General features: G+C 41.2%; 1 protein-coding gene across 5 annotated transcripts in view; it reads right to left on the reverse strand.

Annotated features, from left to right (window-relative positions):
• The window catches only part of LOC120900478 (gamma-aminobutyric acid type B receptor subunit 1), a 31460-nt gene that overhangs the window by 5139 nt on the left and 2491 nt on the right, over positions 1-23830 (reverse strand). For 4 of the 5 annotated variants that reach the window (XM_040307527.1, XM_040307526.1, XM_040307528.1 and 1 more), the window contains 11 exons: positions 19730-19900; positions 19447-19663; positions 19204-19369; positions 18885-19134; positions 18659-18808; positions 18436-18578; positions 17521-17644; positions 17328-17444; positions 17052-17259; positions 12648-12904; positions 12438-12575 (listed from right to left, as the gene is read on the reverse strand). In XM_040307527.1, coding sequence (XP_040163461.1) covers positions 12438-12575; positions 12648-12904; positions 17052-17259; positions 17328-17444; positions 17521-17644; positions 18436-18578; positions 18659-18808; positions 18885-19134; positions 19204-19369; positions 19447-19663; positions 19730-19900 — 1941 coding nt within the window. The remainder of the gene's footprint in view (positions 1-12437; positions 12576-12647; positions 12905-17051; positions 17260-17327; positions 17445-17520; positions 17645-18435; positions 18579-18658; positions 18809-18884; positions 19135-19203; positions 19370-19446; positions 19664-19729; positions 19901-23830) is intronic. The other variant, XM_040307530.1, reaches the window with a different exon arrangement.

The raw sequence follows: 23830 nt of genomic DNA on the forward strand, positions 1-23830 counted from the left end.
GCCGCGTTCAGAATCGACCGCATGCGGCCCGCGGGCCGCCAGTTTGACATACCTGAGCTAAACGAATACTTTTTAAACTGACTGCATCTGCTCTAGAAGGTTAACGACAAAAAGAACTTATAATCCAGGTTGAACGCATGTCTTAAAATTGCATGCAAAAGTACTGAAAATCTCGATTGGAAAATAGAGCACGATAAAATGAAATCTCTTCTCTATAATCAAATTCTAGTAAATGCTAATCAGCGTTTCTTTCCAGCGGTAGCTTGGATGCTTTTTGATTAGTTTACATCCATACAATGGCAACCGCTTTGGTAGTGGAAAATGCAACGCCGACTTGATTTAGTGTTTTTCGAGAAGAAAGGAAAGAATGATAATAGATAATTCGATAGTTGAACGCCTTTGCGTGGACTTTCGAGATTTTTCCATATTTTTGCCTAATTTTTAGAAAAAAACATAGCTATAGAATGCCATCCGGATGTATGAAAAAGTCGCCACAACATTTCTATAAAAAAGTAGCTGAAAAAATAACCTTCTTTTACTGGTAACGGGTTATGCCGGCCTATACAGGCTTGCGATACTTATTAAGTACCGCGTAGTCGGATAGTCAATCCTTGCTTAGGGCGACCGTAGATATGCGGCTTGAACCCAGGATGGGCATGTTGTTAACTTGGCCGAGTTGACGATAATACCGTTACGCCCACGATGTAAAAACAAAAAAAACTATAGGAAAACAATTGAACTGGACTGGATAGTTTTATAACTGAGACATATTTAGATACTATTATGGTTCTAAATTACAAAAAAGGAACAGTATGGGTTTGGAATTAGTTCCAGTAACCATAGGTATATGTTACACGATCTGCATGGGGTTAGGATCAGTTCCAGGACCGTTATGGTTTCAGTGTAAGTTCTGGTATGCTTCAGTGTCGTTAACAGAAGTGGTTCGCAAAATAATGGATTTTTTTTATTTATTAAATTCAGTTCTACAGACCTAACTACCGACCTTAAGCTAATTTTAAATTAAAGTAATTTTTAACTTAAACTAGTTTAAAATAAAAAAAAACTTATTACACTATATATCCTTGCAATTTAGTTACCCAAAATCATGCTAATATTTTCATATGGCATGTCTAGAATAAGACATCGCACATGACTGAGTGCGGATTATCGAACAACTTTTTGACGTGTTTTCTTTTTTTTTGTCGCGGTTCATGAGTTAATTGTTACATTGCCTACATTTTTATGTTCTTCAAAGAAAGTTTGTAATTTAAAAAATAGGAAGATATTTATCTTTTTAATAATAGTTCACTACTTTTAGCCGAACACTTTCGCCTCATGAATTTGATTGTCAAAAGTCGGATTATCGAGAGTGCAGATTAAAAAGGTGCGGATTACCGAGCCTATACTGTAATCCTAATGATGTTGGTGAACACTGCGGTATTGGATCGAGATCAATTCCACGACCGGTAAGGAACTAGGATCAATTCCAGGTACTGGTGCATGACTAAATCAAACACCTTAATGGGATTGGAATCAGTTCCAGCACCAGAATGAGTTCGGTATTTCAGGATCGACATAGGTTTGGGATTAGTCCCAGGATCGGTATGCATGAATTCTGAAGCAGTTTCTCTTAAAGCATCCCTTGGAATTAAACATCGCCAGGAACATGGATTTATTCATCGTATCCCATAGATTTTTGGTTCACTCCCATAATTTATTGGGATCGTCTGATTGGATATCAATACAATTGAAGCAAAAAATTCTGGGAACCGACCAATATATCGTGGGAACACACCAAAAACATATGGGAAGCAACCTGTTGCGTATTGAATTCACTTTATTGAATAAAAATGTAATAATGAGGAGAATAAAAGAGTGTAAGTTCACGAGCCAACGATGCTGATTGATCTAGAGCTCTTTTAGTTGATGCCAGGTCGGGGTGCATCCGGACGGCATCCAGGTTGTGTCACGTCAGGAGCGATGACAATCATCACCGCTCATACATAGGGTGTTCCATATACAACATTTCCTCCCTCTTGTATGAAGATCCTGGTTCACTCTAGGATGGCGAGTAGCGTAGAGGAGGGCGACGTTGTCTTTGGGACCTGCGGGCTACTGGTGGTGAGTCTTCGCTTGACGATGAGGTTAATTGTTGCGGGCTGCTCATAGGTGTTCCAAACACAATATCTGATGAAATGGACTCATCTGAAGACGTTGCTGTTTCGTTGGCTTCATTATTGATTGGTGGTTGCTGCGTCTCAGTGTTCGCATAGAAATCCAGTCGACGAGGTACGTCTTCATCGGTCTCTTCGAAGCTGACGTTGCCTTGGAAGCTTCGAATCTGGTCGACATGTCGCTTAAGCATCTTTCCGTTGAATCTGATTTGATAATGAAGATCACCCAAGCAGGCTTCGATGACTCCTACAATCCATTTGTCCGTTCGTGGGTTTCCAGAAAGACAGTACACTTTCTGTCCAACTGAGAATGTACGGAAAGACGGTTCGAATGTGGATTGTTGCTTCTGATGCATCCGTGTGTTGATATCTTGTGGTCGCACAAGATCAATGCGCGTGCGAATGTTTCGACCTAAGAACAACTTTGCTGGCGGGCTTCCTGTTTCGGTGTGAGGAGCCTTTCGGTATTGTAGCAGAAACGTGTTAAGATTCTTTTGCAAAGTGTCTTTTGTTGTACCCATAGCTGTCAACGCCTTTTTTACGGTTTGAACATACCGTTCTGCTTGGCCGTTTGTAGCCGGATGGTAGGGGGCTGTCAGCTTATGGTACTTAACGCCTGTGTTTTTGAGGTAAGACGTGAAATCGGCTGATGCAAATTGTGGACCGTTGTCGGAAACTACCGTTACTGGTGCTCCATAAGCTGCGAATAGTTCATCCAGTAAACTGATCGTTGCGTTTGTTGTAGTTGATGTGGTTACCTTTACCTCGAACCATTTGCTGTATGCATCCACAACTACTAATAACATAGCGCCTGCCACGGGACCTGCATAGTCGATATGTATGCGTTCCCAAGGTGCGTTAGGGTATTCCCAATGGTGTTTGTTGAATTTTGGTGGACTTGTGGCTTGTCGTGCACATTCTGTGCAAGATTTAGCTGTTTGCTCGATTTCGGAATCAATGCCTGGCCAATAGACACATGATCGTGCCAACCCTTTCATTTTGACGATTCCAATGTGAGCTGCATGTAAATCGTTCATTATGGCTTTGCGCAGGGAAGCCGGGATTACGACGCGATGCTCGAACATCAGGCAGTTCGCTGTTAGGGTATATTTTGCCTCGGGTGCTTTATAACCCATTCTCGCGAGGTCTCTACCGTGTTCAAGATCTTGGATTATTTTGCCTAGTTGGATGTCTTTGCGCGTTTCACGTGCAATGTGTTCTGCTCTAATTGGGAGTTGCTGAATCTGTTTGAGAATAAAATGATCGAATTCATCATCCATATTTCCTCCCTCGTGTGAAAATTGTCTATTGCTCTGATTTTCTGTTGGCGCATTTGGGATTCTGGAGCAGTAATCGGCGTTTGTATTCTGGTTTGTGGGCCTGTAGACAATATCGAAATTGAAATGTGCCAGATAGTCGGCGTAGTTGGCCATTCGACTAATGCACAAAGTAGGCAAAGACTTTTCTGGGTGCAGTATTTGAGTAAGGGGCTTATGATCAGTGATTAGAGTGAATTTTCGCGCATAGAGGTAATGGAAAAACTTTTTCACTGCCCACACTATCGCAAGAGCCTCCTTATCAATCATAGGGTATCGTTGTTCAGTTTGCGACATTGTACAACTAGCATACGCGATCGGTCGTTCTGATCCATTGCTCAATCGATGTGAGAGAACAGCGCCGAGACCGGTTTTGCTAGCGTCTGTTGCGAGAATCAGTGGTAACGATGGATCATACTGCATCAGCACTTGAGGTGAAATTAGCGCAAGTTTTATGTCTTGGTAGGCCTTCTCTGCTGCTTGTGTCCACTCAAAAGGATCGGTAAGCAGTACATCTCGAAGAGGACGTGCCCTACAAGAGAGATTGGGTATGAATGAGGAATAATAAGTTGCCTTACCAAGAAATAATTGTAGTTCCTCTGGTGTAGTTGGTGTTGGAGCGTCGCGTATGGCTTTTATGTGTTTGTCTGATTTGTGCAGGCCGTGACTATCGATGCGATGACCCAAGCATTCGAGGGATGATGTCGCAAAGATGCATTTGGAACGATTTAGTCGAAGACCGTTTCGTCGCATTTGTTCCAATGTCTCGTTCAGCGCTGCTAGCATCTCTTCGAAGTCTTTCGCAAATACAATGACGTCATCGAAAAAACTGACAACATTGGTCAAACCTTGAAGGATCGTCTCCATACGTCGCTGCCAAATAGCTGGAATGTTTGCAGCACCATACACCGCTCTCTTGGGACGGATCAGTCCATGTGTCGATGTGTTTAGCGTCAAAATATGCCGGAAGTCTTCGTCGATTGGAAGGTGCGTGTAAGCATCCGTTACGTCGAGGTGGCAAAACAGGGCAGCTCCTTTCATTTTGTTGAAGATGTCTTCGATTTTTGGTATTGGGTGTTCGTCGATAATCATTTTGGGATTTACAGTCGGTTTGTAGTTCCCGGTTATCCGAATACCTCCGTTCTTTAATGACGATATGGGTCGGTGAAGCCCATTCTGAAACTTCAACTTTTTCGTAGAATCCGGAAGCAAGTTTCTTGTCGATCTCTGATGCGTAGCGTTCTCGAAGAGCGAGTGGTACATCTCGTGCTCGAGCGAAAACTGGAGTGGTATCGGGTTTTAAGTGTACCTTCGCTGGTGGCCCTACAAGCATACCTGGAACGTCGCTAAAGATATTGTTAAAGTCTTCGAGCAGTTTCGACAGTTGAGCTGCTTGTTCCCGAGTTGGTTCGATGCTTGAGAGTACGTTTACTGGTACAGTTGAAGTAAACAGTTCACGAAAATTGATCTCATTTGTGAACTGTGCTATCCAATCGCGTCCGAAAAGCGAGTCATACTTCCCCTCTACAACATATAAGAAAAGATTGTTAGATGTGGTTCCAAGTGAAACTTGGACGAACAGGCGACCAATGCAGTTGATACGATGTCCTGTGTAACTTGAAAATTGGCGGTCTGACGGTTGCAGCGAATATTTCGGCAGTATTTTACGTAATGTGGTTTCGCTGATTATGCCGCATGTTGCTCCGGTGTCCAATTCCATCGTCAGGGGAAAACCGTTGATCTTCACGTTAAGCATTTTCTTGTTCACGGACGGCATATTGTTGATACAATGTAGCGATTGTACCACGTCGATATCGGAGTTCTGCTGCGACTGAACCTGTGCAGTTGGTAAAAGTTTCCGTTCAGATCTACATACCTTTGCAATATGGCCCTTTCGATTGCATTTGTTGCATTTAGCGGTGCGAAAACGGCATTGGCTTCGCAAGTGTTGTCCTCCACACCCATTACAGGAATTTGTACGTTGTGTGCCGCTCTCGTAGAATGTGTTCGGTGGTCGATCGGATGATTCACTGCTCGTCTGCCGGTTACGGTTAGCAGGTGCTATACGGCGTTGTTGTTGTTTTGTGCGCGGTTTTTCAAACCCAAGCCGGTGTGTTGTTTCTGATACGGGTGAAACAGTGCCTACTTGTCGAGCCGTGTTGTGTGTGGCTTCCATAGCGATGGCGATGTCGAAAGCTTCTTTGAAAGTCGTAGGGTTCTTTGCAACAATTGTATCACAAATTGCGCGTTCATCGAAACCATGAAGCATTTGTTCGATTAACATTCGGTCAAGAAAAGTTCCATATTCGCAGGAGGCAGCACCTTGTTTAAGCCGCAATACAAACTGGGCAATTGTCTCTCCTTTCTGTTGTCGAATGTTCCGGAACTTGATACTTTCCACGAACTTGTTTTTCGCTTGGTCGAAGTGCCGCTGTAGAATTAGCCGAAGTTCTTCGTATGGAATTTCTTCTGGATTCTTGGGCGTTATCAAGAACTTAAAGGTGTTGTTAAGCTCTGACCCCATGTGTACGCGAGCGTAGTCGGCGTATTTTTCCTTGGGAATGTTGTTGAGTTGGAGCGCCCATTCAAGCCGGTCGAAATAATCAGCGACAGACATCCCCTCAGTTCGTTGGTATGGCTCGTGAGAAAATGGCGGTAGTTTTTGCTGGGACGAAGCTGCGACGTCTTCTCTGGCCTGGCCAACAGCAGTGCCAATTGCGGATTGCAAGGCTCGCGCAATCATGCTTGAAAGTGTTGCCATTGTTTCATTGTCGATGGTAGCCATTTTGTCTCTCTCATTCACGCAATACGCAGTTTTGCAATTCTGTGGATCAGATTCCTAATCGCACTTTTACTGGATCGCCTTTTGTTAGGATCCCACTTCTGACACCAAAAATGTTGCGTATTGAATTCACTTTATTGAATAAAAAATGTAATAATGAGGAGAATAAAAGAGTGGAAGTTCACGAGCCAACGATGCTGATTGATCTAGATCTCTTTTAGTTGATGCCAGGTCGGGGTGCATCCGGACGGCATCCAGGTTGTGTCACGTCAGGAGCGATGACAATCATCACCGCTCATACATAGGGTGTTCCATATACAACACAACCAAAAAATTATAAAAGAAGAATAAATCGTGGAAAACCCTGTAAAGGAATTACCCCCATAACTATCTTACATAACTCTGTGGCCGGGCCAAATTAACTAGTTTATTATAATTTTAATGATTTGACATTACAAAATACGTTTAACGTAATCCGTGCTCCAATCCTGAGGATTTTTGGCAAAAAGAACTTATAACCCAGTAAAGTTGTGCAAGTCGTAACATTTCATGTAAAAGCACTGAAAATCTCGCCTCAATACGGTAATAGAACACGATAAAATGAAATTAGTTTTAAATCTTAATGATTTCGTATTATAAAATACGTTTTACGTAATTCGTGCTCCACTCCTGACGATTTTTACTTATTTTGCACACAATTTTTGCATTTTGCACACACAAGTCTTACATGCAACCTGCAACCTTTTCATCGGATTTTTTTTACTCAATTTGCAGGCAATTCTTAAGACTTGCGTGCAGTCTGGGTTATAAGTTCTTTTTACCGCTCGGAACATGGAATAGCGCTCGATGGGGAATGGGCCCACGGCATCGAAATAGTAGCACTTCTGGAGGTGTGCTGGAAAGGCGTGATAGTGCGCCATTATCGTAGCAACCGCACTAACTACCAAAGCGGTGGAGAAACCCGCGAGTTCGATATTGCGTTCATAGTGCTGGGTACGACGCAACAGAGAGTGATCGGGTGGTGGCCGGTCAATGAACAGATGTGTAGGTTGAGGTGCATGGTGCAGGTGCAGGTCGTAGCAGATTCTTCAACCTGAGCATTATAAATGTGCACAGTCCGCACCTTGAGAGCACCGATGACGAGAAGGAGGCCTTCTATACGCAGCTGCAGAGGGAGTACAACCGTTGCCCAAAACATGACATTAAGGTCGTCATCTGAGACCCTAATGCTCAGGTCGGACAGGAGGAGGTATATAAACCAACGATTGGAAGCTTCTATGACCCTTCTATTCCACCAGCTGACAAACGACAACGGCCTTAGGCTCATAAAATTTACCTACCTCAAGCACATGAGTATCCGCAGCACCTTCTTCCAGCATGCACGCCGTCTTAGCTACACCTGGAGACACCCTAAGGGTGATTCGAAGTCCTATATCGACTACGTTCAGATTTACGGAAGGCACTTCTCAGATATTATCGACGTTAAACGGTATAGAGGCGCAAACGTCGACTTGACCATGTCCTGGTTATGGTAAAGCTACGCCAGAAACTCTCCGTGGCTAACAACCATCGGAGCCACCCCAAGGCTCAAACTGGACCGGTTGAAGTGTACTGAGATGACAGAGAGGTACGCGGCAGCGCTCGGGGAAGCGCTTCTAGCCGACAACAACATCGCCGCGATTCCCCTCGCAGACCACTGGCGTATAGTGGAACAAGCCATCAGCAGTGCAGCCCAACACAAGATCGGCCGCTTACCACGCAGGGAGAAAAAGGAATGGTTCGACGAAGAGTGCAGACAAGTACTATCCGAGAAGAATGCAGCGAGCGCCCGCATGCTATGGCATGAAACCCTTCAGAACGTGGAAAACAACAGACGACTGAGGATACAGTAAACTCTGCTCTTCCAGGCCAAGCATTGCCGTTTTGGAGAGTCAGATGAACAGGTGCTGGAGCAGCTAGCCAAGTAGAACTATCGGAGGAGTGGAAGCTGGGTGTCATCCATCCAGTCTACAAAAAGGATGACAGGCTGGACTGCTCGAACTTTCGAACCATCACAGTCCTTAATGCGGCCTACAAGATCCTATCCCAGATCATGTTCTGCAGACTTGCACCCCTTGCTACAAATTTTGTCGCCAGTTACCAAGCTGGGTTTGTTGAAAGCAAACCCACCACCGACCAAAACTTTACTCTAAGGTAGATCCTGCAGTAGTCCTGAGCGCCAATCCCTCGCCAAATCTCCAATTTCTTGTCTTCGCAGATGACATCGTCATCATCGGCAGGACAACGGCGAAGGTGTGTGAGACGTACAACTGACTCAAACACGAAGCAGCAAGAATTTAATACAGGTGGGCTTATCCCGAACAATTTGACAGCCGTGCTGTAGAAAAATGAAAACGAAATGACAGGAGGGGATTCGACCATTTGTTGATGTATGCGTGTAAATTCCAATGGCTGTTTTGTTTGATGTGTCGTAGTGTGGGTGAAAATATACGTATCACCGTATTAATACACGATGCGCAATCTCAGATTGTGCATATATTCGTTTTGTCAATAAAAATATCATATCGCGTAGCCAACCCTGAGCTATAAACGTCATTTCCATACAATTTCAGATTGCGCCAAGATTGCGCATAAATTTTCAAGATTATATGGTCGAGATATATACATATTTTTTGACAGATAAATATATCAAACTGATCCGTTTGACAGATAAATATATGCGCAATCTGAGATTGCGCATCGTTTATTGATACGGTCACAATCGAATCAATCGAAACCCAACCCCTTGGGAGTATGGGCTATATGGCTAATTTGAGCGGGGGGAGGGGATGGTCAGCGTCTGGTCTCCATGTTAGGGGCGGCTGGCTGGCCCTTCTGTCCTGGCATCCTAAGGGACATTAATCAAGGATGCGTAAGCTCTTCGACGATACAGGAGAATGGAAGAATACAGACAACTGAGGAGGCAGCAGACCCGGCTGTTCCAGGACAAGAAGCGCAGCTTCGAAGAGTCGGATGAGCAACTCATGCAGTAGCTATCCCAATCGGGGGAAACTCGCAAGTTCTACAGGATGCTAAATGCGGCACGAAGTGGGTTTTCTCCCTTGACCGCCATTTGCCGCAACGAAGAGGGAGATATCCTGTCGGACGACCGAGAGGTGATCGACAGATGGAAGTGCCACTTCGACGGACACCTGAATGGAGCAGATACCGGAGCAAAAGCAGGAAGCAGAGGAGAGCAGCCCTACGACAGCCAGCATGGCGATGACGAAGTGTCCCCGCCATCTTTGGACGAAGTCATTGGTGCCATCAAATATCTGAAATGTAACAAGTCAGCTGGCAGCGATGGTCTATTGGTCGAACTGTTCAAGGATGGGGGATCAGGAAGAACTACCGGACGAGTGGAAATTGTTAAGATCTAGCAACAGGGTGCTGTATCGAAGATTGCGAAAATGTCGTAACGTGTGAGTGTTGCCTAGAGGGTAAAATGGCACGGCTACCGTTTCCAAGGAAATCAGAAATTAGATCCAAGCAGCTGTTAGACATTATCCATACGGACGTGTTTGGACCAATGCGAACACCATCGCCCGGAGGTTGTCGTTATTTCCTTACGATGATAGACGATTTTTCCCGCTACACAGTAGTCTATTTTCTAAAGGAAAAATCGGAGGTTTCGTTTCTAGGCATGGCTTCCTCCTCCTGAAGCCATGCCTAGAAACGACGAGTTCCAGAGCCTGGTGGGTGCTCTTCTGTACGTCGCGGTGAATACCAGACCGGATATCGCCATTAGCGCTTCGATCCTAGGACGCAAGGTGAGTCTCCCAACGGAAGCAGACTGGACCGAAGCAAAAAGAACGCTACGTTATCTTCAGTCAACTGCGGAGTGGAGTTTGCGAATAGGTTCACCAGGATCACTAGAAGTGTACGTTGATGCTGATTGGGCTGGTGATAAGACGGACCGAAAGTCGAATACCGGTTTCGTGTTTCATCTCGGAGGACCAATCAGTTGGGCAGCTCGAAAACAACCATGCGTTACACTTTCGTCAACCGAAGCGGAATACGTGGCACTCTCCGAAGCCAGCCGCGAGTTGATGTGGTTAATGAAACTATTAAAGGACATTGATGAACCAGTTCCGACTCCGATAATAGTGCATGAAGACAATCAGAGTTGCATAGCAATGCTGAAATCTGTCAGTGATAGTAACAGGACGAAGCACATCGACACCAGATACAATTATGTTAAGGAGTTAGTGAAAAATGGTGTGATAGATATTCGCTATTGTCCCAGCGAACAAATGGTAGCGGATGTTTTAACAAAACCGTTAGCTCGCGTTAAGATGGAGCAGATGCGCCTACGACTTGGTTTAAAGCCAGCCGAGATTGAGGAGGAGTGTTGAGATCATAGCAACCTCGCTAGCATGAACGTAGTTTAGTAGGCTTTGGTGAATTTATAGAATAAAATCAGTCGGTTATTTCCACTCGTTGAAACAAGAAGTTCCAATAGAAATTGGGTGTCATACACCCAGTGTACAAAAAGGGTGCCAACTTCCGAGCCATCACAGTCCTGAATGCTGCCTACAAGATCCTGTCCCGAATACACTTCTGCAGACTTTCGCCCCTTGCTGCTGATTTCGTCGGCAGCTACCAAGCTGGATTTGTTGGAGGCAAATCGACCACCGACCAAATCTTTACTCTACGGCAGATCCTCCAGAAATGCCGAGAGCACCAGATCCCTAGGCACCACCTGTTCATCGACTTCAAGGCAGCCTACGATACCATAGATCGGAATGAGCTATGGAACACCATGCAGCAGTACGGATTCTCTGGAAAGCTGATACTGCTGTTTAGGGCTACTATGGACGGGGTGCAGTGCAAGGTGAGAGTGACGAACATGCTTTCGGATTCGTTCGAATCTCACCGGGCTCTGAGGCAAGGGGACGGACTCTCCTGTTTGCTGTTCAACATCGCTCTGGAAAGTGTCATGCGATGCGCGGGCTTCGATATCCAGGGCACGATTTTCACCCGATCTCTCCAATTCCTTGGCTTCGCGGATGACATCGACATCATCAGACGTACAACTGATACAACTGAACTGAACACCCGACTGAAACGCGAGGCCGAGAGGATTGGATTGAGGATCAATGCGACGAAGACAAAGTACTTGCTTGCCGGGGGCTCTGTACGTGATAGAGCTCGACTCGGAAGAAGAGTATCAGTTGACGGCGACGATCTCGAGGTGGTAGAGGAGTTCTGCTACCTTGGTACGATCGTAACTTCGGACAACAACGTAAGCAGCGAAATCCGAAGGCGCATTGTTCAGGGAAGTCGTGCCTACTACGGGCTCCACAAACTCCGGCGATCCAGAAGACTCCAGCAACACACGAAATGCGCCATATATCGCACACTGATTCGTCCGGTAGTCCTCTACGGGTACGAGTCTTGGACTATGCTAACGGAGGACGCCAATGCACTTGCCATTTTCGAACGGCGGGTGCTAAGGAGATCTTTGGCGGTGTGTGCGAGCAGGGCGTGTGGAGAAGGAGGATGAACCACAAGCTAGCTGAGCTTTTTGGCGGTGCTGATAGCCTGACGGTCATGAAAGCCGGAAGGATACGATGGGATACGTGATGAAGATGCCGGACTCATGCCCCACCAGGAGGGTGCTCGTCAGCGAGCCGTTCAGCACGAGGCGTAGAGGAGCACAGCAGGCTCGTTGGTTGGATCCTGGTGGAGTCGAACCTGTCGGAGATCGAATGCAGCCATGGTTGGAGGACTGCAGCCCATGACCAAGTTTCCTGGAAACGGATTGACGACCTGGCCATGTCTACTCTCACATGAGCAGGTCAAGAAGAAGAAGAAGACGAGATAACAACCACAACAGCCATTGGAATTCACACGCATACATCAACAAAAGATGGAATTCCCTCCTGTCACTTTGTGTTCATTTTTCTACAGAACGGCTGTCAAATCGTTCGGGATAAGCGCACCTGTGTATTATACCCACTTTGCACTAAACGGACCGACCTGTAGTAATTTATGGATCGTGATGCAAACGCAAGCTTTCTAAATAAATTGTCACTCAAATATCAATTAAACTGAAAAGCATGCTAACTAATAAAAGTTCAACTATTGAATTTTGACTGTACTCTATTTCTTAACACTACTTACTTGAGCTATCAATTTCTGTAAATCATCATTTTCGGAAATTAATTTTTGGTATCGTTCCTCATCTTCCTTTGAAATTCCAGTATCATTGCTGAATTTGGATTCGACCTTATCCTTTGGATGTCGCAATACTTCTATCACCTGCATTGAATGAACAAATAAAATTCATGTGAATAACATGTTGGCGCGTATTGCTTTTTATACACTGTATACCTTCGGAACGAATATGAGTAACATGCTGAGAAAACAGCAAAATATGACAGCTAATGCAACAAACGCAAAGGAAGCATCTTGTTGCGAAGCTATCACCATGGCAACAGGGGCAGTTATTAGACATAGCACTACAACGTTGTAAATGCTCATTCCTACGTAGCGAGAATCGTTTATCTGCTTCACTTTAATGGAACGTGTTTCATATGCCAAGAATAGTCCAAACACCAGTATTAATCCTTTGAATCCATATATAACCCCTGAAAAAAAAATCCTTTTTTTAATATTCTCAATCAAACATTAATATTATAAACTGCAAATGTACAATTAGCCAGATAAGAGGTTTCTCTTGTGTAACTGTAATTGTATTTTTTTCTTTATTTCTCTTTCAATTGATAACGGTGATCCCTGTGAATGTTCTTAAGTCTAATCTAAGTTTAAATTAAATAAATCTATCTAAAAAATCGTAAGTAACTCATTTCGAAGGCTATTTTTAAAGGATTGTAATGTGACCCCAAAAACGAAAATATGACATGCTTCATTAAATACCCGAATCATGAAGTTGACGGAGCAATGAATCTAAAATCTGTAAACATTTATTTACACTGTTTCCGGGTTAGTTTCTAATGTGAACGGCATTATTCAACAATCGAGGTTCTTTTAACAACCCAGTTGCTACAAATAATTACGGCTGTTGAAAAACAAATGGGAAATTATGAATAATGATGTTTAGATTGAAAACAGAGCCACAAAACAGTGTATTACACCTGTTCTCACTTTCCTCTGAATCTTTATCCGGTTGCTATGGATCGCAATCCATGAGAATGGATCGCAATCAACTACGTCTGAATCGTTTGCAACTACGTCTGAATCGTTTTCAGCTACGTTTGGATCGCTCTCAGCTACCTTTGGATTTTGCGATAGCTCGCGCAAATTTCATTGCAGCGCAACCGTTTATTCAGTGACCGCGGGACACATTTGCAGCCCAAGGAAAGAACTAAACAATTAATGCATTCAATTGTAAAATCATATCGTATTTTTTATATGAAGCTTACATCTCCATTCATACGTTTTTGGTTATTAGACCAAGTTTTCCAAACAAACCAGCAGAATCTTCTTCTTTTTAGCGTAACGACCTACGTGGTCATTTAGTCTTGTTCAGGGTTTCGAGGTGTAGCCGGATATTCCATCTTTAGAATGGAGGAAATCTGTTCTGATGCGTAGAAGCAGACAAATCTGTCAAATGTTGTTCAAAGCTCAAAAATGGGTTTATAACACATATTCTCAATTGCGTTCAAACATAGAACAATACGAAATTGTTGCTTTTCAAACTGTCTGCCATGAGGAGAATCGTGAGGCACGCCGAATGGTCACTAAATAAACTTTGCGCCGCAACGAGATATACGCGAGCTACCGTAAAATCCAAAGGTAGCTAAGAGCGATCCAAAAGTTGCTGAAAACGATCCAAACGTAGCTGCAAACGATTCAGACGTAGTTGATTGCGATCCAATCTCATGGATTGCGATCCATAGCAACCGGATAAAGATTCAGAGGAAAGTGAGAACAGGTGTATCTAATCTTAAAGCCTCAATCTTCTTTCGGTCTTACTCCTCATATAGCAGTCGAAAATGGTCATGTTTGAATTGCTTGATTGCTTAAGTCTCGCTTAATTGCTTCGTATGTGGTTCTAATTACAGAATGTATTTTTTCTAAGTTAATATTTTGAGTGCAGTAATTGGCACGAACCTTAGGCCACTGCCAAACACACCGAAAAACCACCTTCTTTTTTCGATCGACCGATTTCGATCCACCCGTCGGCGCATTCAAATTCAAATGAAATTGCTGTTAGTTTGTTTCTGTTGTGCAAACTAACAATTTGACACAAATATCACTAAAGTTTTGCAATTATTCTCATCAAAATTGAGCAAAGAAAAACTCGGTTGTATTTTGCTTACAATAACAAGCGTTATTTTTCGGTTGTATTTTTTTTCGTTACGGTGGTTGTTTTGGTGTGTTTGGCAGCGGCCTTAAACTTCTATTTCAATATTTAGCTCTTTTCACCAACGTGGAAAACTCTTGGATCGTTGGTTAAATCTCAAATAAAATACTGTGAAATCTCTCTAACATGTAGTCTCTTCAAGATGAATTGTTTTTTTAAGATGAACATTTTGACGGTCCTTTCATATTCCATACATTATATGTCTCTGCAAGATGAATATTTCCCATATTCCCAGAAGAGACATATAATGCCATAATGCCTTTAATGCATTTGCGATTTGGCAGCCAAAATTCGTTAAGATGAATTTTTGGATGATTGTATTGATGATTGTTTATAAAAATATTGGTCAAAGGAGACCATGTTTTTCAGTAGTTTATTGGATACATAGCAACACAGCAACACCTTCATCAGTTTTTTTTTTCAAAACGTGAATATCTCTCTAAGCTGACGGTCCCTTGAAGATTCACCTTAGAGAGATTTCACTGTGTAGCATATCTGCTATACATAAAATATTATAATACACACTATCAGCTATAGACATATTGTAACACAAACTTTGGAAGCCAAACCACACTATTGTAACACATTCATTACACATTCAGTAAATCAGATCATACCATAGCCACGCAATCAGAAGAGCTCAGGTCACACCAGGTTCATATAAAAACAATTGTGACACACTTAACAGAACCAACCGAAACGTATAACATAAGCAGGAACTTCTTCTTCTTTGGCACAACAACCGCTATCGGTCAAGGCCTGCCAGTACCCACTAGTGAAGTGAGCTTGGCTTTCAGTGACTTATTGTTACCACAGCAGGATAGTCAATCCTATGTATGGGGTCACGGTCTATTCGGGGCCTGAACCCATGATGGGCATGTTGTTAAGTCGTTCGAGTTGACGACTGTACCATCAGACCGGCCCTAACCATAAGCAGGAACAGTTTATGCATTATAACCCAAAGCAGGAACAGTATAAGCATTAAACCCAAAACAGGAACTTAGTGACAAGAACCATCGTTCTTGTCAACAAAAGACAAACGTAACTAGCTGAGTGAAAACAATAACTTTTCGACATACAACCCGGAACCAAATATGAGAAACCCTTTACTTCTTTTGAACATAAATAAAACCAACTCCAATCATGACAGGTCAGATTCGTTCGGACTGTCAGGATAGGACTATGCCCATCCTATATCTATCGACTTCTCATTTAAAGAGTTTAGTTATGTCCCCCTACCCAAGGTAAGGCAAACGATGACCTTCCTTACACGATGTTTGAAGGCCACCCTGGCCAACGCGAGTTCAAAGTTACTACATTGCGATGGACCCAAAATCGAACATACCATGACTATCTCAAAACATACCACATGGCGACCGTAACAGTCATCAAACATACCACAACTGTATTTAATATCGTTGTATCCATGGAACGATATCTGCTTGAAAACTCCTGTCCGCTGCACGACAAACCGAAAAAATACGAAACGTAACGAAAAAATTGTCAGCTGAAGTATAATCCATTGTAACGCTCCTTTTTCGGTCGACTGATTTCGGTCCACCCTTTCGGCGAGCGAAAGCGTTACCGCGTGGCTACATGAAGTGAAATATACAGAAATAAAAATAATATCTTCTTAAGCCTAAATGGAAGAAATTATGAATTGTTGACTCAAAATTACCGAAGTACTCGATATTGAAGTTATTTAATTGATTTAATTACGATATTGTGCACGTTATTGGTTTAAATTGCACATCAGCTGGTTGCTGTGATGCTATATCCGTCAGATATTTCGCCTGTCAAATAGTTCATTTCGCTGTATATTTCACCTCATGTGGCCTCGCGGTTAGGAAATTGTTGTTAGTGTGCGTCTGCATTGTAATCCAACAATTTGACACAAATTAAACTAAAATTTTCCAATTATTCTCATCTAAATTGAGGGAAATAAAACATAACTTTTTATCAATCCTTGCATGCAATCTTTTGACGGGTGCAAAGAAAAACTGTGTATTTTGGTACTTAAATTTAATTTTAGAATCCCAGCACATAAAAGAACATGTATCAAATTGATTTCAATGATTTCAAAACAGTGAAAATATATCAGGGATACAATTCGCCATGAAACAATCGTTCCATGGAAAGTTACAAAAACTATGGCTGATTAATTTTTAAAGCGCAAAAAACAAAGACATTTCATCTCGGCTATAAATTGGAAATACAAGGATGTATTGACAGAAAGAAAAATGTTATCAAAATTATCTTGGGCTTTTGGGTTAGAAGCAGTGTATGATTAATGCTGTTCTAAGGTGTAAGTCCCCTCGACCTTATAGAAACTTCACTTATTTAATTAAATACATAATATGAGGATTTCCATGTTTATGTTTCTATTAAGATGAATTGTATGTTCTTACCTAACCAGACTGAATTATTATGACTCTCGCAGTGTTCCAGCTCCGGTCGTATTTTAACGTCATCATTAGATGAAATCGGATCTTCCAGTGGAAATGTTTCCAGTCGTCTTTGAAGAGGATCCTGCATTTGCCAGGTGAGTAGTATCACCAAGTCCACTGCCAAAAGTCCCGATACCATAGTATAAAGTTTCCACGGCTCTACTTTTTTCTACAAGATTGAGTAAGAAATCACATTATTCCTCTTTAGTTTCATTCTCAATCACTCAATCACCGAACCTTAGGGTCTGTTTTAGTTTTCGTTGTAAAGCGATGCACACGCCAAACTTTGCTAAACATTGCTCCATACGCTAAGGTGAAACCGGTAGAGAGAATCCATGCTCGTGCTTGGCATACCTGTTTGCAAAAAAAGAAAAAAAAGAAATAATTTCAATTGCTCTCTTTTTAAAGCATCCTGAAAGTACGACTCTACCTTAGGGTAGTTTTCAGCGGTTATAAATTGTCCATCAATACCAAGCAAAATGACAGAAACGAGGCATATAATAACACCAAACAGCATGATAGTATTGCAAACTGGATGTGACGACTGAATAACCCTGCAAGTTGAATTGGTGTAGTTTAGCAAATATTTTGTGTAATAAATGAAGTTTGGTCATGCCAAATATAGCTATCATCAAAAATAAAGTATATTATTTAAAATCTTCGATTGCCTGCCAACTATAGAATGTCAGGAGGGACGAGTTTTGCGTATTGGTAGAATGTGTGTGTTTATAGTTGGCCAATTTTCCATACAAAAATGTAACATTATTTCCTTATAGGTCTGGACATGGACGATCATATCAGTTGCCATGGGTAACGGTGATTTTGACTGAAGTTTTCAAGCAGCAATCGTTCCGTGGAAACAAGGCTTATGCTTTATAATTGAACTAGCACCTGCCAACTATAAACATCATGTAAAACATTCCAACCAAAAAGCGTTCATCTATTGAATTCTGACGGTATTGTAGTATTATAAAATACGTTGATCGTAACTACCTCAACAATAGATTCAGATGTAAAAATTGGATCAGGCTTAAATTAATGGCAATTAACTACGAAAAACTGCAAACAACGCCGATGGTAAGCTGACAGATATATAAGATAGCCTTTACTATTAGCACGATAATAGTTTAAAACCAATAAGTCAATTAATTAAGTTAAAGCACGAGTAATTTCTCGAATTTGAAGTTGTTTAAAATGTAAATGTAAATAATAATAATAATAATAATAATAATAATAAATCAAGCAATACGGCCTTTTGTACCGTTCCTCCTCAATCAAAAAAATGCGAATCAAAACGGAACAATGTTCTGTGTTAATAAAAGAATGTTAAGGCTATAACAGTTACCTTCGATGTCTGTGCCAAATGTTGAACACAATCAGAGTTACCGCCACTAATATGCCAAAACTCGATATTGTACTCATACAGATAAACAGTGGCAATGAAACTGTTCTTAAAACCCTTCGTACAATCGTTCGATCCTGTGGAACCTACAAGTTGCAAGAATGGTACGAATTATTTTTCATTCGCGCATTCAAAATACTAAAAACGACAAATATTAACAGCTAACCTTTTCTCCATCCCACTTTTCCTTGTCAAACCAGGTGAGATTATCAGCCTGTGTATCGTAGTAACCCAACTTGTAATATTGGCCATCAATCATTTGTTCAATCTGAGTTAATGCAATTCGATCGCCTTGAGAGCTGAAGGCAACCACACCCTGTTGAGGAAAATAAGATATTGGATAAAAGTAAATCTAATCGGTAGTTATATGCTGTGTGTAATGTTCTACTCACTGAAACGCCTAGAAATTGTGTGGAATTCATGGCGGCATAAATAGCGTTCGCTATTTCCTTATCGGTATATGTAAAATCTTTAAGATTTTTTCCCGAGTTTTGCTCGGTAAGCCGTTGCATCGTCTTGTTGAATGCAAGGGCCACACTCCATACTGCATCGTAGGCGAGTGGAGCTTCTTGATATCCCTCTGGGTACCGGTTATGGTTGATGTCATATCCCTCTTCAATCAATGCAGCATTCAAACGTTTCCTAAATTATATCAAAGTTAGTGTGTGCATCTTACTATTGATAAATGTTTTGGGTATATTGTCAACATACCGAAAATCTTCCGATGACATTCCTGAGATTGTTTTTTGATTGTTCTGGTTCCACATTAGTGCTTCAGTGGTCAAATGGCCTTCGGCAGCTATTTTCATTTGTTCTTTAGTGCATGAAATGTTTTCATTTTTCAGGTTCACCTCGTACCAGTTATCCTCGTACCACCCTTAAAGGATCGTTAGGATAGTCATATAAAAAGAAGGTGACATACAAAGCTACTTATTAAAAAGATAAATTACTAACCAATAAAAAACCATACGTATGCTCTCCCGTATAGCTGTTGTTTATACATCTCACATAGTACACGACGTGCAGCAACCACATAAAACAATCCCACTATAATACGAGCATCCTGTCGCCGTAAGTTCCGTACTGCATCCGTAGGATCAGAAAGGAATGATTGTCTTGTTACTATTTCGATGCCAGCATCTTTACATCTTGTTTCTAAATCTTCCACTGTCTTTAAGTAGAATTGGTTAAGGAAATCAGATGATCGCATATCGATGACTTAAATGCTGTATCCTACCGATATAAACACTTCCTCTGCTTGTTGTAAGATGGCAACTCTAGACCAACCAAACTTCTGCATCAGCTTAATTCTAGTGGGATTATGTACAGTAGCAGATGGATGTGTTCTGAAGAGTGTTGGAAATCGACTTCGATCGGATAGAGCTGGACTGGAAGCACCGTAGCATAGCTAAATCATGTGGAAGTAAAAAGGGAACAGAATTGTATGTATATATCTGTATACGTGTATACATGTATAATATAAAATAATATATATATAGTCAACTGCCGATGAGACTGTCAAAAAAGAAGGGTTTTCCAATTAGAGAGGTTGAAAGTGAATGAAAATTGTATTCAGTTCAACACGATTACAGATTAAAGCATACATCATTCAATAACCATGGCAACACTATACTCAGATAAGAGGGATTTCAGAGGTTTTCCAAATTAAAGGGGCAAAAATGTACTGAAGATGAGGGGACTGTCAAAAATGTTCAACTAAGAGTGGTTTTCCAATTTGTGGAGGTCTCAGATTAGAGAGAGACTACATCAAAGTTAACATCCTCCTCCCTTTTCATCGTTTCCAAAACGTATTCGACGTTGCATTTTCTATAGTCAAAAGATATTGCCATAGTATGGATCTTTGGAAGAGAACAGGTCGATGCAAAGCCCGTTGCTAGGATGTCATTTTCAGTTCGCTTTTGATAGTTTCATGAAAAAGTGTTTGCAAATAACGGGTAATAGACGAACGAATTTTATATAAAGAATATTCTAATGCTTCAATTTGCTGTGGCCAAACACTCATGGAGACATATGAAGAAGTAATTTGAATCCATTTTGTATTGAACATTGAACATTGATGGACTTTTTCATTGTTTGCCATTCTGTAATCACGAATCACCACCATTTGCAACGGTCTTTCCGGAGGAACCAAAAGCTTATTAGTCTTAAAACGGCACAGTACATGTCCCCACTTGATATGAGAAGTCCTATTAACGTTCAATTTACCACTGGGAGTAAAATGAAGCATCCAATCGGCACACACAGGAACTATACACATACCTTCCTTTGCTTATAACCCGGCGACGAATGATAAATGAGATCCTTGGATTGTATCAGCCATGTAATATTCTAATTACTCAAATGAGGAAAAGAAAATGAGTGCAAAATGCTGAACAAAACGCTCGTTCACTTCATAGCAACGTCCATCGCTAAACATGAACAATCTTCACTTTAAATGTCAAATTTTTCCCATGGCTTTTAGTCAATTTACTCTAAATGCATCGACCTGGTCTCTTTCAAAGATCTTGGTATGGATGTTAACTGAGCAAAAGTTCTGACATCCATAGAACTGCAAGAAAGAATAAATGCTGATCAACATTTACTAGATTTTTATTATAGAGAATACAGTGAAATCTCATTAAGGTGTAGTCTCATAAAAAAAATATATTTCCATAAGATGAACATTTTAACGGTCCCGTATCATTCCATACATTTTATTTCTCTTCAAGATGAATGTTTCCCTAAGGCGAATATCCTTCAAGCTTCATATGCTTTTTGGCAGCCGAAATTCTCTATCCGGAGTCCCACATAACGGGACTTAAATCCTTCATCGAAGGCCTGTCCTTTAACGGACTACTGCAGTTATCGGGGATTAAAAACCATCGTAAACACCAACTTGACATTATATTAGCAAATGCTAATGCAGCTGCGGTCTATTCGACTCGTGTCTTCGTATCTACACCTCTTCCTCCCCTCCATAATCCTTTTCCCCTTTGTTATGGTTGCGCCTTTACCCTTACCCCGCCCTTAGTTTTTTAAGTTAAATTATGATTGTTAATCCCACGAGCAGGACAAAAGTAAGAGAAAATAAATAAATCAATCAATCAACAAAAGTAGTGGTATTTGATCAAAAAGATAATTACCGTTCTATTTTGTTTTAATATAAGCTTTCTTTGTAAAACACGAAAATTTATCATACATTATAAATAACTCATGGAACGAGACAAAAATAAAAAATAAAATAAAAAACAAACCAAAACGACATTTGATAATCCACCGAAGTGCGAATGAAGTGCGAATTACCGAGCGTGAACTGTAATACCTTCATTCATTCATTTCCTCAACTCTCTCTAAGCTGACGATCCCTTCATTCACCTTAGACGATTCACCTTAGAGAGATTTCACTGTACTTAATTGGGACCTTTATGGGTACATACCCCCATATATTTGTGGAATCAGGATGCGCGCAAAGGTTTTTTAAGGACAACGCAATTCGCAGGTAGCCTCTTAAATCCAAAATACACATTAATACTAAGTAGTTCCATGAACTTTTACATAATACGTACTGGAACTGAATCGGCATCCAGGACTTAGAAATGGTTTTAAATCTACACAGGGCTTGGAACTGATTGTGACATCAGACCGGTCATGCAACTGATCCTGGTTTCATTTCGGTTTTGGAACTGATCCTGACACCATACCTATACTGAAACATCTATACCGGTCCTGGACCCATATACAGTGAACCCTCTCTTATTTGACACCTTAATTTGAAAAACCTCTCTTATTTGAACATTTTCCACAGTCCCTTGATTTCCAGTACATTTTTGTCCCTCTAATTTGGAGAACCTCTGAAATATGTATCCCTCTTATTTGTGTATGGTTATTGAACGATGTATGTTCAAATTGGCAATCGTGTTCGCAGATTCCTATAGCAACAGTTAAGACTGCATACTAAATGTTCTGTCTCTTTCTTGTTTGCATGGACTTTTCATTCACTTTCACCCTCTGTAATTTGAAACCCCCTCTTATTCAACAGTCCCATTGCCTCTCAAATAAGAGAGAGTTTACTGTAAGTACTTAAACTGAACTCATACCAGTCATGGAAACATACAAGGCAAACAATGGAAATAAATTGAATGTTGATTGGAACAGATCATTTGCCTTTACTAATTCTGGCATTGATTCCGTTTGCATAAGACTGACTATCCTGCTGCTTGCTATTGAATAAAGCCTAGCCTTCATATATTTTATAGAACTTTCACACATTTTTGCTGGTGGGTTAACAATTTGACTCTTCACGTGAAACTTTACGAAAATTATTGTAGAATTTGGCTCTTTCGGTCGTAAAGTTTGCCGACCGCTTTTCTAGTAGGACGGATGTTTAATTTGACATAAAAAATTTAAAAGTATCCATCTCAGTTAAGGATCCATTAGGCCTTGTTTTTCCTGTTTTTTATTTATAGCAGGAACATGTAGGTCACTTCTAAAACACAAGATTTTTTAAGGACTTGTGGAGTACTGCTCGATTGTTCAGTACTGAATCAACCAGCATACACACATAAACATCCACACACATACACCATAAACATACGCACAACATGATTCGAACATTATTTATATATCTTTCTTACGCTAACGCTATCGACTGAGTAAGTTATTATTTCCGTGCGGTCCGAAAATAGTAGTAAAATGCTCCGAAGGCTAATATGTTGCAGTAGAATACAAAAAGGAAAGAAAAAAGAAAGAAGACGGTAGTCCAATACACAACTTAAACAAAAGTATCCAGGAAGTTTCAAAGTTACCACGCATCTAATGTAATGCATAAGAAACATTAGGTATCTGATGTAAGATGACAAACTCTTTCTCAGTAAAAAAAAATATCTAAACTATCCGACTAAAATTGTATCATTCTTCTCCTAACCTTTCAGAACACTCATAACTAAGCCGGCGTTGCATTTTCCATAACCAAAGCGGTTGTATTATATGGATGTAAACTAAAAACATCCAAGCTCCCATGGAACGCTGATTTGTCTGTACTAAAAGTTTATTACAAAGATTCTTCACAATTTAGTGTAAATGACGGGGGACACCGTCCGTACTCGCTAGTGTAACTTCAATTCTCACTAGCGCATCTGGCGGCGCCAGACCGAAGTATTTTTTCAAACAATTTGGAGCCGCTTCAGAAAATATGTTATTTTTCCATGTTTTTTACTTAAATCGGACAAGAAAAGTTTTGTTAAAGGTAGATACACATGTTTTCTACGCATTGCATCCATTTTCGGAATGAAAAGCAATGAAAATAATGCTTTATTTTGAGATTCTGCACGACCATTCC

Source organism: Anopheles arabiensis, chromosome 3, assembly GCF_016920715.1.
Source record: "Anopheles arabiensis isolate DONGOLA chromosome 3, AaraD3, whole genome shotgun sequence".
NCBI lineage: Eukaryota > Metazoa > Arthropoda > Insecta > Diptera > Culicidae > Anopheles > Anopheles arabiensis.